Source organism: Pseudochaenichthys georgianus, chromosome 16 (genome assembly GCF_902827115.2).
Source record: "Pseudochaenichthys georgianus chromosome 16, fPseGeo1.2, whole genome shotgun sequence".
NCBI lineage: Eukaryota > Metazoa > Chordata > Actinopteri > Perciformes > Channichthyidae > Pseudochaenichthys > Pseudochaenichthys georgianus.
In genome coordinates this window covers 42,088,796-42,105,615 of record NC_047518.2, presented here as the reverse complement: position 1 = coordinate 42,105,615, position 16,820 = coordinate 42,088,796, and the positions used below count along the sequence as shown (strand labels likewise).

Sequence of the window (16,820 nt, the reverse complement as noted above, 5' to 3'; positions counted from 1 at the left end):
AGGTCACCCTGTAGGTCTTCTTGGTCACATCCATTTTGAATAGGCCTGTAGAGCAGGCAGTCATCTGCAAATAACCGCACTGTAGATGCTACATGTGACAGCAGGTCATTAATGTATCATAAGAAAAGCAATGGACCCTTCTGGGACACCAGAGTCAACGTGAACTGTACTTGATTTCACCCCTTCTACGACTACTTGTTGGCTTCTTTGCATGAGAAAGGTTGTGGTCCAATCAAGTATTGGGCCGGTTATACCCATGTGGGCCAGCTTTAGCAACAGGCGCTTATGTGGAACCGTGTCAAAGGCCTTTGAGAAATCAAGGATTGCCACATCGACTTGCAATTTCTGGTCATGATATTTTGCCAGGTCATGCATTGTGACTAGGAGTTGAGTTTCACATGAATGGTTTTGTCGAAATCCATGCTGGAACGGGGTGAGGACATTATGCCTTTCCAGGTGATTCAACAGGTGTTTGCAAATGATGTGTTCCAGGAGTTTACAACATACTACTGTCAGGGAAACTGGTCTGTAATTTGCGGCGGTGTGCCGGTCCCCTTTCTTGAATATAGGCGTAACGTTTTCCTATAGCCAGTCATCGGGTAGATTTCCTGTTTGCAGTGGCTGCGTGAATACGCACTTGAGCAGTGGGCCTATTTGGGGGGCCAGCATTTTTAGTATACGATTGGGTAGACCATCTGGGCTGCTAGCCTTGTTGATCTTAATATTTGCCAGTAGTTTGGTCACTCCTTCAGTCGTGATGATCAGGTCTTCTATCTGCGGGGCTGGATCTCCTGATATAGAGGGCTGGCTACCATCTTCCTTAGTAAATACAGATTTAAATTGTTTGTTGATGAGTTCAGCCTTGTCTTTTCTGCTACTGTAGAGGTATTCACCCTCTCTAATAGGGGAGACTCCAATGTTGTCCGCTCCACACTCTGACATATTTCCAGAATAGTCTGGTATTGTTTTCAGCAAGACTCTGGGTGAGTGTGTTTTCAATATAGTCCCAGTGTGCACTGCGAAGGTTATTTTGAACATGTTTATTTTGGTTGCGGAAGTTTTCCCAATCACGAGTTTTGCCTGATCGCTTGGCTTTGTACAACTTATTTTTATTTTTTATTTGGCGTTTCATGCAGTGAGTGAACCAGGGCAGGGTGTGCCGTGTGGTAGTGAACTTGGTCGGGATATGCTTATCCAACTGAATAGATGGCTTCCCAGTCTGCTAATGAAAATTTGTACATTTTTCTCTGGGCTTTCTTTGTTTATACAGGAAGTATACTAGAGTCCATCATGACAGCACAGTGATCTGATATGCCTGGTATTGTTTGCACATTTTGCACGAGCGTTTGATTTGAAGTGAATATCAAGTCTAATATGTTCTGTTTTCGAGTAGGCTCGAGTTGTACTTGTGTTAGTGAGTATTCTTTGACTATGTCTAAAACATGTTGGTTTAGAGCTATGTTGTTTGTCCCTGGTTGTTCATTTTCCCAAACTATACCAGGTGCGTTGAAGTCACCACCTAGAATTATTGTTTTTTCTGATGCGTTACCAGGCATACTGCGTTACTGTGCCCAGTCAGAACTTTTTTATAAATACCCAAACATTTTGTAAAATACTACAACTGTATGGCCTAAACAAGGTTCTCTTTCTTTCTTATTGCATTTTTTTGCCAAAGGAAATCTTGTTTTTAAAGCTGTGTATTTGGGTTGCCGTCACGGGTAGTGATCAAAAGCTATCAGTTAGGTTTTGTAAAAGTCACCTCAACCTTTTTATAGCAGTAGATTTCATGTAAATGGTAGCAGTCGTTAGTTCCTTCTCCGTGGCACATTAATAACCATTCAATATTTAATGAAATAGGTTTTATTGCTTTCTTCCCGAGATTTACCAATGCCCTCACTTAGGTATCCCTCTCCCAGCTATGGGATAGACAGCTGACAGCTAGCTGACAGACAACTGATAAAGATACCCCTCTTACAGACACGATGGGGATTGATCTTCCGATCTAACTTTGGGTAAGAAAGCTTTCAGATGGCTTTTATAATATTTGTCTATTTTGTCTGCATTTAAAAAAATTAAAAAAAACTTGCCTTCAGAACCATTACTTTCACTAGTCTTACATTCCCAAAAGGTGTACAAGTCCTGTGTAAAAGCAAAAGTCAAGGAAGACTTTTGTTGCAATCCACCAGTAAATCTTGACGTCATGCAAACAATGATATTTGAGATGCACATTTTATTTTGGATGCTTTGTTTACACATTACAGCATCTTTGCAAATCCATTACATTGAATGCTAATCCAGTGCAGCGCCAACCACCTCCACCTCACAGAGGGTCAGGAACTCCTCTCTTCCAGGGACACCTATGTAAACATAGCGGCCGTCCAACCCGTTGTCATCATGAAACTCAACAGTTTCACCTGCCGGGATGCTGGTGATTACAGCAAACCTGTAGAAGAAGCAGAAATCAGTACGTTAACCTCAGGAAGGGTTTACTGAAGTAATAGGCTTTTCATTTTAAGTTCAACATGCACACAAAGAGTCATTAGGTTTCTACACTTTACTTGGTTAGAATGTTGGTTGCAGATATTTTAATTAGGGCTTGATAATGAACAATATTTATATTTCAGTAATGTTTAAATAAAAGTTTTCAAATCATGTCACAGAATCAGTCATCAGGCCTTTAATTTGGCATCCTTGGTATTTGTCCATTTCTGTGATCAGATCACATTGGAGGAATCATTCATAAATGAAGGGTATTCCGCTTCAATCCTATTTCTTGGCAATACAAGGAGTTTTAATCCAAAATGTAGCACCAGGTAAACTTGAGAGAAAAACTGAATTGATCCTCAAATGTGTTCCAACAAAATACCAATGTAGTGACTTTCTAATATTAGTATTGCAATAGGACAGGCTCTACGTTACCTGGGATTGTCAGCACCATTGTTTACAAGAGAATCTCCAATGCGGATCTCGGCTCCATCGAGTCGTTCAGGTAATGAATCTCGGTTGGTTATCTTAACAGAAAACACTTTGTGTGTTTTGGGCAGAGCCAGCCTCCACCAGGGGTTCAAATCCTTGGCTGTGTGACTGCAGGAACCCTCAGCCCACTTGGAGGCCCGATTCCCATCAATGGCCTTATATGCATGGGCATTCCCATGCACTGATGACTGGGCGGCTTTTCCTTGAATGGCCAGGTTCTCTTCTGCAACAAAAAAACAACAAAGTTTTAGGTTAAATCAATAAAATGTATGACTCCTGATGCAGATTGTTTTTTATTATTCTGTTTCACCATGACTCTCAAAAGATTTGATTTAATTTGCCGTCAGGATGAAGGACATAAAAGGGATAACCCCACCATATATAAACAAATCACTACCATAAAGTTATTTGTTATTGGAAAAGAGGAATTAAAGTAATATTATAGTCTATCATATATTGAGTCTATAGTTAAAGTTATATGTAACTACAACTGCACTAAGTTTAACTAAATGTTTCACTCAGTTTTGGCAAATTAAACTTTAAATAAAATAAGACCTGTTTTAGTAATCATAAGTGACATGAGAGGCTGGTACATACTTTCTCTTGTTCCTATTAATGGGACCATATTTTACAACTTCAACATAATGCTGGATTGAAGAAGACTTGAAAAAAACAATTAAGATCATAAACTAATAGTTACACTCTTTCCAGCGTTAATACATCAAGTGAGTTGCAGGAAAAATGTTCATAGACTTCTCCACAATCATACTTTTAGAAAGAATGCAGGTTTAAGGCACTTCTGTATTCAGTTAACTTTTCAGCAACTTGGCTGACATGACAGTTCCTTGTTTAGATGGAAATCACACATTATTTATGTAAGATCCCAAACCCTCACCAGTTGGGGCATGGTACCCGTAGACTTCAACCTCACAGAGGGTAAGGACCTTTCCATCACCCGGTATATGCACAGTCACATAACGTCCCATCACACCATCAGTGAAAGTCAGAGTGTACAATGCCTCGATTGTAGAAATTGTACCAACCCTAAAAGAAAGACCAAAAGTGAGAAAGAAAGAAGAATATGAATGACATGTTATATCCCCAAGGCTTCAACAGTTAGATAAAAAGGTAACTGGTAATTTCATCATAGACTTCTATACAATCCAGTGGCGAGCCGTGAGTTTTATACTTAGGCCCTCTGACCCCCACCCTCAAGTTATTATGTCACAGCGTATACTTCAGCGGAATGTCAAAACAACGGCCCGGGGTGCAAAAGACCCATCAAGACCTGTAAATAACCCTATTTGTGTTCTTTGAAATTGAACTGTACTTTCGTTGCGGTTGTATGTCTTAAGTGTAATTTGGCATGCTTTTATTTTGAAGGCGAGTTAACGCTGTTGACAGGAAGTTGTTGTTGCTATGGAAACAAGAAAAGTGTCACAGCGGGCGGAACTTGTCATAAGGTCCGCGATAATAACACCCACCCATTTAGAGGGAAGAAATGATTGGTCAATTGTACCGTCATTGGACATTACTCTCTCGTTCAGTTACTATAGCTGGGCCCTCTGTGAATTCATAGCTGGACCGCCTGGACATCCAACAGCTCCTGTCTTCACAGAGACGAGCTTCTTTCATTTAACCCTTCACATTCCAACAGAAACTGAATAGGCAGATTCGAAGGATTTATTTCTTTGGAAATGTTATTTTAAAACAAGTTAATTTGGTAAAACTAATGAAAAAATATAACAAAAAAAATATATAATTTATTTTAATATTTTGTAGAATATCTTAGGCCCTCACAGAGGGCCCTGACGGCTCGCCATTGCTTAATTAAAAGTATTATGAGCAACATTTACTTAATGATTAAATGTACATATGTATGTGACATTTCTAGATATATTCATGCATTTTACAAGTGTAATTGTATTTATATGATTTGACTGTTTTGTGACGTAAAGAGTTGGTCCCCTAGTTTAATTGTTTGAGATACATTTAGTTAAAAGTAGCTAAAGCTGTTTAATGAATGTACTGGAATAAAATGACATTATTTCCGTATTGGAATAGGAGTAGAAAGTAGAATTAAATGGAAATAGTCAAGTTAAGTACAAGTATCTCTGAATTGTAAATGTACTACCCACCTCTGCCAGTAGATTCTCATACAAACTGTTCCTAAATGTTTCAAGCATGTAATTTTACTTATTTGCATTGCTTATCAAACATATAGGCAATGCTGAAGTGCGTTAAACTTGCATCGTCTTTAATATCTCGCAGTGGGTGCCCCTCTTATTGCAAAAAGGAGTAAGATTGCATCAGTGGCGAGCCGTCGGGGCCATCTAGGCCCTCTGTGAGGGCCTAAGATATTCTACAAAATATTAAAATAAATTATATATTTTTTTTGTTATATTTTTTCATTAGTTTTACCAAATTAACTTGTTTTAAAATTACATTTCCAAAGAAATAAATCCTTCGAATCTGCCCATTCAGTTTATGTTGGAATGTGAATGGTTAAATGAAAGAAGCTCGTCTATGAGAGTCTGTGAAGACAGGAGCTGTTGGACGTCCAGCTATGAATTCACAGAGGGCCAGCTATAGTAATAAGACAGTACAATTGACCAATCATATCTTCCCTCTAAATGGGTGGGTGCTATTATCGCGGACTTTATGACAAGTTCGACCAGCTGTGAAACTTCTCTCGTTTCCATAGCAACAACAACTTCCTGTCAACAGCGTTAACTCTCCTTCAAAATAAAAGCATGCCAAATTACAATTAAGACATACAACTGCAACGAAAGTAACAAACACAATGCAATATCCTTATCCTTTTCAATTTCAAAGAACACAAATAGGGTTATTTACAGGTGTTGTTTTGTGTGGTAGAGGGTTGCTTTCATTGATGCGTTTTGCACCCTGTGCCGTTGTTTTGATATTCCGCTGAAGTATACTCTGTGACGTAATAACTCGAGGGAAGGGGTGGGGGTCAGAGGGCCTAGTTATAAAACTCACGGCTCGCCACTGGAATTAAGAAACCTTTTGAATGCAGGACTTTTCCTTGTTATTACATATTTTTAAACTAGGGTATCTGTACTTGTACTCAAGTAAAGCATCTTAATACCTCTGTCTACTGGTGGTGAACAATTAACAGGGGAGAGAAGAATATAAACAAAATGCTCAGACAGTTACACAAAACAAATGAATAAAATGTGTGCAGGAAATGTCTTACACTGGGTTTGATGCACCATTGTTGTCTAAAGAGTTGCCGATGTGGATCTGTGCCCCCACAAGACTTTCTGGACAGCAGTCTCCTCTGTTGGAGATGATGACGGAGGTGACCATGTAGGTCTCCAGCAGGTCCACTCTCCACCAGGGGTTGCTTTCTTCAGTGTGGGTGCACGATCCAGATTGGAAGTCATGGTCACGGTTTCCATCAATAGCGCTGATGGCAGATCCAAACACGTAGTTATAACGGTCTGACTGGGTCGCTTTCCCACGCAACGCCACGTTTTCTAGTAAAGAGACAGTTGAATATATAATTATAATACACACATTGGAAAATGGTTTAAGCTACACTAGTGTTCCAACAGAGAACTGGTCCTGAATATTCAACGTACAACAACTAAAGAAAACAGAAAAAACACAAATTACAAACAGAGAAATGCTGCAAGTTTCTCAGAAAGTAAATTATGACTTGATATTAGAACGGTGATCATTAAAAACTATTCCATTGTGAGCTGGGTTACGCTTTCTGAATTTGCAGCATGTTGCCTCAGCATGCACATGTTGCCAACTTTATAAAGATGTTTAACAGTGTTTTAATGTCTATGCAGTGTTTTATTTCCAAACGCTGAACACGTGTTGATGAATTGGAGATTGAATATGTTTTCTTTTTTTGTTTGTGTCGCTTTGCTATGATTTCTTACGTGGCGATGTGTTCACAGTACATTTAAACAGTATTACCACAATAACAATAACTAGTTATTGGAGCAGCAAAACATATCTAATGTGAGCAGTGAGATTACAATATTTTGTGCATTACATAACTGCTGAAAAACTACAATCCACAGGATTTTGGAGATAAAGATATAAAGTAGACCAGTGGTTCCCAACCAGGGGTACAGGGACAAAATAAACCATTTTAAATCAATTGAATTAAGCTTGGTGTCCTTCCCCCAGAACGATCAAAGTTTAAGAAGGACAAGCAAGGTCGAGTGTCTCTTTAAAAGCTCTAGTCTTAACAAAAGATGTTGAAACTGCTAGAATAAGTGTAAAGGTCAAGATTAAATACATTTGTATTAAGGGTGACTTATCAAATAAGGAGCAGTTTGGTTAAATACAACTAGAAAAGGGTTTAACAAGAAAAAATGTAGGCGCATCATCACAGATGAGTGAGGGGGCTCTTATAGAATGGAGAGCAGCTCAAGAGGTAAACGAGACGAAAAAGGTTTGGAACCTCTGAACTACTAGACAATTAAACTTACTTTGTATAAACCTGCTTTTCTTGCTAACGGACTTTCAGGGTGTGTGGAAAATGGGACCCAAGTGCAGTTTAAAAAAGCATATATATATATTATAAAAAGCCGAAGGCACGAACCGGGGAAACAAAACCGGGGAGCACGACAGACCGGACGCAAACAGGCAGGAGACACGGACAAGCGTAGGTGACAGGGACATGAAATGACCACGAACAGACATGGAGCACAGGGGAAGACAAGATTAAATACACAGAAGGGTAATCACAGAACAAGACACAGCTGGCAGGTGAACACAATGAGGCACAATCAGACACAGGGGGGAAACTAACGACAGGAATCAGACAAGACACAAGGAGGAAAACATTTCAAAATAAAAAAGGTGGAAAATGAAAACAAAAATCCAAAACCATGACACGGACAGCCTTACATTCACTCCCCTGTTATGTTTTATAGTGAAGACGTCATATACAAATGATTCATACTCACGATAAGTGGAGGCAGAGCACGTCTCCATGAGGAGCATGAGAAGGAAAACACTGAGTTTCATCATTCTGGATGAGACCTAGGATAGTCATTAATAGAACATATTTAACATAAAACATGTTTCTTTGTTATTTCTGAAAGCCATCATTTAAGAAATTAAAATCAGATCCAAGTGTATTGAATTTCAACATTAAGACCATGAGCCCGCCCCTTATGTATTTGACCAATGGGAAGTAAAAGTAAAAGTTGAACATATTTAATACAACTGTTAATTAAATTAAAGCTGCAATTTGAATGTATACTTTGTGATGAAGACCTTTCAGGAAGAAGCAGAAATTATATTATTTTTAAATAATTAACAATGGGGAAGAGCTCGGTTAAATCCTTGACTTTGATATTCCTTCTCTGAGAATACATGATTTTTCGTAACCTGTCTGTAAAATATAAAAACTTCAGGGGTGGAAAATAACTAAGTAGATTTACTCAAGTACAGTACGTAAATTACAAATTGGAGGTACTTGAACTTTACTAAAGTATTTTATTGCCACTATATTTCTACTTCACTACAACTCACAGGGAAATGTTGTACTTTTTACTTCACTATATTTATGTTACAGCCAAGGCCGGATTAACCACAGGGCACACTGGGCACGTGCCCAGGGGCCCTTGAGCATGTGAGGGCCCTCAGTGACCACACACACACAAATATGGCAACTGCACTCGTTCACTTTAGTTGTGGTGAAAACAAAGGAAAATGCATTTTGTGAAACCATGCATTAGCAAGTTTGTTGAAGTTCGTATATATGTACTCACACTGTATAGTTGTGGGATGGAAGATGATCTCAAGGTGAGTGATAGAAGGCTGGCAGGTTTCCCGGGAATCAGAAGAGTCTTGCCTGAGTTCAAAGAACAATCTGGCAATGAGTGAGTGTGCAGGAGAGGCTTATATACTAGCTGATTGGAGATGAAAAGCAGCAAGGAGCCCAGGTGAGCTGACGGTGTGGGTGTGGCTGTCTAGTCGGGTGAGGTGGAGGCGGGGTCAGTGGAAAAGTACTGAGGTGCAGCACGTAAGGCGAGAAGCAGACCGTGATAATAAGATCCGGGATCAGCAACTTCTTCTACTGATGTTGGAAAATTATTATTTCATCTTGTGCTAGCTTCGTTATTGTCGATAAAATATATAGACTGCCATTTAGAAACATATAGTAAATACAATTCTGCTTCAAACAATAGGGCTAGGCCAAACTGTCTACACTGTAAAAAGGGTTCCAATGGTGAAGTCAATAAAACTCTATTTTCTAATGTAATTTATTTGCCCTAAATTGATTTTTTTTCAATGTGCATTTAAATTAGGGCTGCAACAAACGACTAATTCGATAATCGATGAATCTATCAATTAATGAAACGATGAGTTGACTATTCTGACTATTCTGACTATTACTGTATGCCTTGCACAATTTCTCAAACGCTCTTATTTAGCCATACACTTTTAGATTTAGCTTGATGTTGTTTTAGGCATGTGGAAACTAACAATGAAGACAATAAAGATGAATACTTGATTCAAAAATACATATTATTAAATTAACTAAACATATTTTGAACAAAATTAACATTGCTTTTTATTTAAATTAAATAAATAATATTTCACATCAAAAGAAACAACAGTGTTTTAACAAATCGTATTAAATAATGTGATGACAGAACTGTAAACAGAATAGCTGAAACGTTAACAAAATAAATAACTAAGTTACCTCTAATCATTAACCCATGTTTGTATAATTGTGTTAACTCTTTGTGTTGCTGCTAGCATACATAACACCTGACGTGGAAACGTTACTCGTGGATGGGGCTACAGCGCTACTAGAAAGACAGTCGAACCCGGTGCATTTCTCCATCTGAATGTGGTGCACTTTTGCTAAATGTTTAGACACATTTCTCGTGTTACCGCCCTTACATGCTAAACTCTTATTGCACTTTTGGCAACGAGCATCGAGACGGGTAAAGTTTAACCACACCTCGGAGCGAGTTCTCTACGCCATCTCTGCCGTGTGTTGCTGCACTGTGTCATTCTACAGAAAAGGTGGAAGTGCTGTCACTTACTTTTGCAGACACCAAAATACATGACGTTGACCTAATACTCACATTCATTATATATGTTGAATAAATAGAGATTGTCTTTGCAATGGTACTAAATAAAAAATAAATAAAAAATGGTTTTATACGTAAATTGCAATTGATTTAAAATGACAAGTTCAAGGAACTGCCTTGTCACTTTGATCATACATGGAAGTGGAGCCTATAGTTTTAATTTAAAAGATTTTTCAATAAATAAATCCAATTTATATTTACATAACATTACAAGCATTAAATATAACACTGAAATGGAAAAAAAAACGCAAATTATTATTAATATTATCAAATAAATGTCAGTCACCCAAAATTACGTTATTGGTGTTACTGCTACAAGTGCCTCCTGTAACAAGAGATCATTTGAGGCAATGTAGTGGACAAAGACATAAGGAAAGTCAGATACTTCTTACTTTGTTTGTTAAAGGTGTCATTTTATCTTCAAATTGTACGTGCGTCTTTCAAGTCTGTCATTAGTGTTACTCATTGCATAGCCCTAGGGGTGAACATTTGAATGGGAAAATGTATTGTATTAAAGAGTTAAACGATTTTGATATTGACTGAAGCCATATTTGGTATGACACATTGCAGCCATTAGAATGGTAGTGTTTTTTCCAAATTGTCACTGGTGTTACTCTTCTTCCTTGTAACATGTAACACCAGTGACATTCCTATACAAATAAGCTTTGTATAAAGTATAAAAATAATAAAAAAAATAAAAATACTTTAAGCTCTACTTGTTGTGGATTCATCAATTTAAGAGTTAGTTATTGCTATTTAACAGGTTTTAGATGTTTTTAGAAGGAATATATTAGGGATGTAACGATACCAAAAACTCACGGTACGATAATATCGCGATAACAATTCCACGGTACGGTATGTATCGCAATATTGAATAATAAAGAAAAACATTTTTTTTCTATTTTTTCAATATTTTTTTTTATAACATTGCATTTAGCTGACGCTTTTATCCAAAGCGACTTACAATAAGTACATTCGACCAGGAAGACACAACCTTGAAGAAAACAGAATCATATAAGTACATCACACACACAGGTTTCATAGAGCCAAACATTTCAAGTGCTACTCAACTGGCTATAGATAAGCCAGTCCTTTATTAGTATATAAGTGCTCTGTTTGCAGTTCTTTGTTAGTAATTATATCGCTCGAAGTGGAGTCGAAAGAGATGAGTTTTTAGTCTGCGCCGGAAGATGTGCAAGCTTTTGTGGTGTCTAGACAGTTGTGTTAAGTTAATTTATTTAGTTCAGTCCTTTTGTCTTTTGCCTTGTCTTGTGATTTCCTGTTTTATTTTGTAATAACCTTTCCCTCTCGTTTCAGAGCATTCCTGCCCTGGTGTGTTTTTCCCACCAGTGTGATTGTCAGCCCCTCCCTTAATTGTTGCCACCTGTGTCCCCTTACCTAGTGTGTATATATAGTCTGCGTCTCCCTTTGTCTTGTGTCAGTTCGTCTTGTCTCGTCAAGCCTGCCAGTCATCCCTTGATCGTGTGAAGTATATTTTTGATAGTCATGTAGATGTTTTTTGGTTTAGAGTTTTTGATCCTCCAAGTGAGCGTTTTGTGTTTGACCTTAATTAAAAGACCTTGTTAATTCTGATCTGTTTCTGGTGTTGTGCATTTGGGTCCTGAGCCTCGTGACATTCTTAACAGTACGAACTGACCAAAGAATGGACCCAGCCGACCCAGACAGGTTCAGAGCAGCTCTGCGCTCACAAGGCACGCTTTTGTCTCAGCATGACGATCAGCTGAAATCAATTGACCAGGGAGTGAGAGAATTGAGTGGTCGTCAAGAAAGCTTCCAAACATCTGTGAACAGCCAAGTAAACCACCTGGCAGATCAGCTTGTTCGTGTCCTTGCCCACCTGGAAGCTGGATCTCAAACTGTTTCCGCGGCTGCACCCCTGCCTGAGGCTGTGAATCCTGTGATCCAGGACCTACTCCTTCTTCATGCTCTCGTCTCGCATCTCCAGAGAAATTCTCCGGTGACTCAGGTGACTGTCGTCCTTTTTTAGTCCAATGCGACCTGCATTATCAACATCAGCCTTCTGCTTTTCCAACAGACCAGTCTAGACAGCTTTCATGATAACACACTTGACTGGTAGAGCAGCAGCGTGGGCTACAGCAGAATGGGCTAGAGACTCTCCCCTTTGCAGATCACTTGGACTGTTTACTGATTCCCTTAAAAAGATTTTTGATCGTACAGCACCAGGGAGAGAAGCGGCTAAAGCTCTAGTCCAACTCAAGCAAAGAAATCAAAGAGTGTCTGATTATGCCATAGAGTTTAGGACAATAGCAGCAGACAGTGGCTGGAATGATCTGGCCTTGCTGGACGCCTTTGTAAATGGACTTTCAGGCCTTGTCAAAGATCACTTAGTCCCATTAGATCTTCCAGAAGATTTAGACTCTGTGATTGCTCTGGCTATACGAATAGATAATAGGCTCTGGGATAGACAAAAAGAAAGAGAACATCCTGCAGTTCGTTCACCAAGCTCCAGGGGGCCTCCTCGTGGCATCCGGATGGGGGAGGATTCGTTTCCAGGGGTCTGGATCAAGCCTCCTTTGACAACGCCATCCACCACATCAGAGGAACCCATGCAACTTGGCCGAGCAAGACTTTCACTGGAGGAGCGGGAACGGCGCCTCCGCCAGGGCCTGTGTTTCTACTGCGGGCATCGTGGACACCTGATGGCCGCTTGCTCACTAAAAGACGGGGCTCCCCAGGCAAGAGGAGGGCGCTGGTGAGCCGACTAACTTCTGACTACTCTCCTCGTACGCTGACTCCTATCCAAGTAAAATTAGGTAAGAAAACCTTAACACAGAAGGTTCTCATTGATTCAGGAGCAGACGAAAGTTTTATGGACTGGAATTTTGCCAAAAGCTTGAACATTGTCACCATGCCCTTAGCTCAACCTTTAAATGCCAGCGCCCTTGATGGAAGATTATTGTTTCAAGTCACTCACCACACAGAACCCGTCCAGGTTATCATAAATCACAACCACACAGAATTCATGACATTCCATTTATTCGACTCCGCACAACACCCTATGATTTTAGGCTTCCCATGGTTGAAAAGACATAACCCTCACATTGACTGGCGTTCTGGTAGGGTGAAGGGGTGGGGAAGAGAATGTAATCATACATGTTTGGTTTCACCAGGAGAAGTTGAAGGGCTGTCTGTAGGAAGGGTTACTTCAGGTAGTGAGGTGGAGACGAAGGAAGTAACTCATGACCATGCCTCTGACTTACCAGACCTGCCCAATGTTCCCTCCTGTTACCACAACCTGAGGGAGGTTTTCAGTAAGACTCGGGCCTCTACGTTGCCTCCTCATCGACCTTATGACTGTGCAATTGACTTACTACCGGGTGCCCCCATTCCCAAGGGACGTCTATACTCAATTTCTGGTCCTGAAAGACAATCTATGACGGATTACATTGACTCATCTCTGAAGGCGGGCCTCATTCGTCCATCGTCATCTCCTGCTGGCGCCGGATTTTTCTTCGTGGGTAAAAAAGACGGATCCCTCCGACCCTGCATAGACTACTCTCCCCTGAATGATATAACGGTAAAAAACAGGTACCCTCTCCCCCTCATTTCCACTGCTTTTGAACTGTTAAAAGGAGCTAAGATCTTCACTAAACTTGACTTGAGGAATGCCTATCACTTGGTCAGGATAAGGGAGGGGGACGAATGGAAGACTGGATTCAATACCCCCAGTGGCCACTATGAATACTTAGTAATGCCATTTGGGCTAACTAATGCTCCTGCTGTATTTCAGGCTCTTGTGAATGACGTGCTCAGACAATATTTGAATCATTTTGTGTTTGTCTACCTGGATGATATATTGATATTCTCTCCTGATGAAGAGTCCCATGTTCAGCATGTCCGCCAGGTCCTCCAAGGCCTTCTGGAAAACCAACTATTCGTGAAGGCGGAGAAATGTGAATTTCACAAGACCACTGTCTCATTCCTGGGCTTCATCATTGCTCCGGACCAGGTCAAGATGGATCCAAGCAAGGTCAGTGCTGTCGCAAATTGGCCCACACCCACCAACAGGAAGAAGGTACAGCAATTTCTCGGTTTTGCTAACTTCTACAGACGTTTCATAAGACATTTTAGCTCCATAGCTGCACCTCTCCACTCACTCACCTCAACCCATGTTCAGTTTTTGTGGACTCTACAGGCCGACAAAGCTTTCCAGGAATTGAAAAGACGGTTTACCTCTGCTCCTGTTCTCATCACTCCTGATTCACTACGGCAGTTTGTGGTGGAGGTGGATGCTTCCAATGATGGAGTTGGGGCTGTGTTGTCACAACGTTCAGCCAAGGACAGCAAACTTCACCCATGTGCTTTTCTGTCACGTAAGTTAACACCTGCTGAACGCAACTATGATGTAGGCAACAGAGAACTTTTGGCAGTCAAAACAGCGCTTGAGGAATGGAGACACTTTCTGGAGGGGTCAGAGCAACCATTCATAGTCTGGACGGATCATAAAAATCTTGAGTACATCCGAAAAGCTAAGAGACTGAACTCACGTCAGGCAAGATGGGCTTTGTTCTTCACTCGTTTTAACTTTTCCTTGTCATTTAGACCCGGTTCACAAAATGTCAAGCCAGATGCACTCTCTCGTGTTTTTGATCCTGAACCCTCGGCAAAGGAACCAAAGCTCATCCTTCCACTAAACTGTGTGGTTGGAGCGGTAACTTGGCCAATAGAAACAGAGGTGAAACGAGCTAACGGTGAGAGCCCGACACCTAGGGGTTGCCCCCCAAATAGGTTGTTTGTTCCTCAAACTGTGCGTCCTAAGGTCATTCAATGGGCTCACACCTCGCTGCTCACCTGCCATCCTGGGGTAAAAAAAAACATGTACGTCATCAAGCAACGGTTCTGGTGGACATCTATGGAGAAGGATGTCAAGGAGTATGTGGCCGCCTGCACCATCTGCGCCAGGAATAAGACCTCTTCCAGGCCCCAGATGGGTCTGCTCAGGCCGCTGCCTATCCCCAGTCGGCCCTGGTCCGACATCTCAGTGGATTTTGTCACCGGACTGCCAGAATCCAAAGGTAACACCACCGTCCTCACGGTGGTGGATAGATTCTCTAAAATGACACATTTTATTGCTTTGCCTAAACTGCCATCGGCCAAAGAAACGGCTGAAGTGTTGTTGCACCATGTTTGTCGTCTCCACGGTTTTCCCAGGGACATCGTGTCAGACCGGGGTCCTCAGTTTGTCTCCCGTTTCTGGAGGGAGTTTTGCAGCCTCATCGGGGCCTCTGTCAGCCTCTCTTCCGGCTACCATCCCCAATCAAATGGACAAACGGAGAGACTGAATCAAGAACTGGAAACCTGCCTCCGGTGCCTGGTGTCCCAAAACCCAGCTTCTTGGAGTAAACACCTCACGTGGGTAGAATACGCCCACAACTCATTGCCTACCTCTGCCACCGGATTGACCCCGTTCCAGTGCGTCTACGGTTACCAACCTCCCATGTTCTCAGAGACAGAGAAAGAAGTCATGGTTCCCTCGGCACACGCACTGGTCAGGCGCTGTCATGGCATTTGGGCTTCAGCACGTCGGGTCCTCCTTAGGACTTCGGCCCGCATGAAAAAAGCGGCTGATCGGCATCGCCGTCCTGCACCTGTGTACAGACCGGGTCAGAAAGTGTGGCTATCCACCAGAGACTTGCCCCTGAACGTAGTCTCTAGGAAGCTGGCACCAAGATTTGTAGGCCCATTCACTGTGGAAAAGTGTATTAACCCTGTGTCTGTTCGTTTGCGCCTGCCTAGATCACTCAGAGTCCATCCAACATTCCACGTAAGCAAACTCAAGCCGGTCAAGGAAAGCAAAATGGTTCCCGCTTCCAAGCCCCCCCCTCCTCCCAGGCTCATTGATGGAGGTCTGGTCTACACTGTCAAGCGTCTGCTGAAGGTCAGAAAACGAGGAAGGGGTCAGCAGTTTTTAGTGGACTGGGAGGGTTATGGACCGGAAGAGCGGGAATGGATCCCGTCTAGCTTCATCGTGGACCAGAACCTGATAAAGGATTTTTACAAAAGCCATCCTGAACTCGCTGGGCCGTCCGGAGCCGTCCGTAAAGGAGGGGGTACTGTGGTGTCTAGACAGTTGTGTTAAGTTAATTTATTTAGTTCAGTCCTTTTGTCTTTTGCCTTGTCTTGTGATTTCCTGTTTTATTTTGTAATAACCTTTCCCTCTCGTTTCAGAGCATTCCTGCCCTGGTGTGTTTTTCCCACCAGTGTGATTGTCAGCCCCTCCCTTAATTGTTGCCACCTGTGTCCCCTTACCTAGTGTGTATATATAGTCTGCGTCTCCCTTTGTCTTGTGTCAGTTCGTCTTGTCTCGTCAAGCCTGCCAGTCATCCCTTGATCGTGTGAAGTATATTTTTGATAGTCATGTAGATGTTTTTTGGTTTAGAGTTTTTGATCCTCCAAGTGAGCGTTTTGTGTTTGACCTTAATTAAAAGACCTTGTTAATTCTGATCTGTTTCTGGTGTTGTGCATTTGGGTCCTGAGCCTCGTGACATTCTTAACAGCTTTCTGCTGTCTTGATGTCGATGGGGAGCTCATTCCACCATTTTGGAGCCAGGATAGCAAACCCACATGTTTTTGCTGATGGGAACTTGGGTCCCCCTCGCAGCGAGGGTGCAGCGAGTCGTTTGGCTGATGCAGAGCGAAGTGCACGCGCTGGGGTGTACGGTTTAACCATGTCCTGGATGTAGGAAGGGCCAGATCCATTCG

At 41.4% G+C, this 16,820-nt stretch overlaps 1 protein-coding gene across 1 annotated transcript; it reads right to left on the bottom strand.

The window, feature by feature from the left end:
• Positions 1–2,210: 2,210 nt before the first annotated feature.
• Positions 2,211–8,841, bottom strand: LOC117460799 (fucolectin-2-like). The gene is made up of 6 exons (XM_034102377.1): positions 8,742–8,841; positions 7,932–8,007; positions 6,197–6,479; positions 3,872–4,020; positions 2,920–3,199; positions 2,211–2,443 (listed from the first exon to the last, which is right to left on the bottom strand). The coding sequence occupies exons 2-6, from the start codon at positions 7,993–7,995 to the stop codon at positions 2,290–2,292; spliced, it is 930 nt and encodes a 309-aa protein (XP_033958268.1). The 5' UTR covers positions 7,996–8,007; positions 8,742–8,841; the 3' UTR covers positions 2,211–2,289.
• Positions 8,842–16,820: the final 7,979 nt, after the last annotated feature.

What these genes read in the sequence shown, in the direction of transcription:
- LOC117460799 (XM_034102377.1), bottom strand. Translation starts at nt 7,995, where the DNA reads ATGATGAAACTCAGTGTTTTCCTTCTCATGCTCCTCATGGAGACGTGC. An exon ending in AATGGTGCATCAAACCCAGT is followed by an intron (nt 4,021 to 6,196) that starts GTAAGACATTTC and finishes TCTTTCTTTTAG; the next exon opens with GGTTGGTACAATTTCTACAA. An exon ending in CGGGTACCATGCCCCAACTG is followed by an intron (nt 3,200 to 3,871) that starts GTGAGGGTTTGG and finishes TTTTTGTTGCAG; the next exon opens with AAGAGAACCTGGCCATTCAA.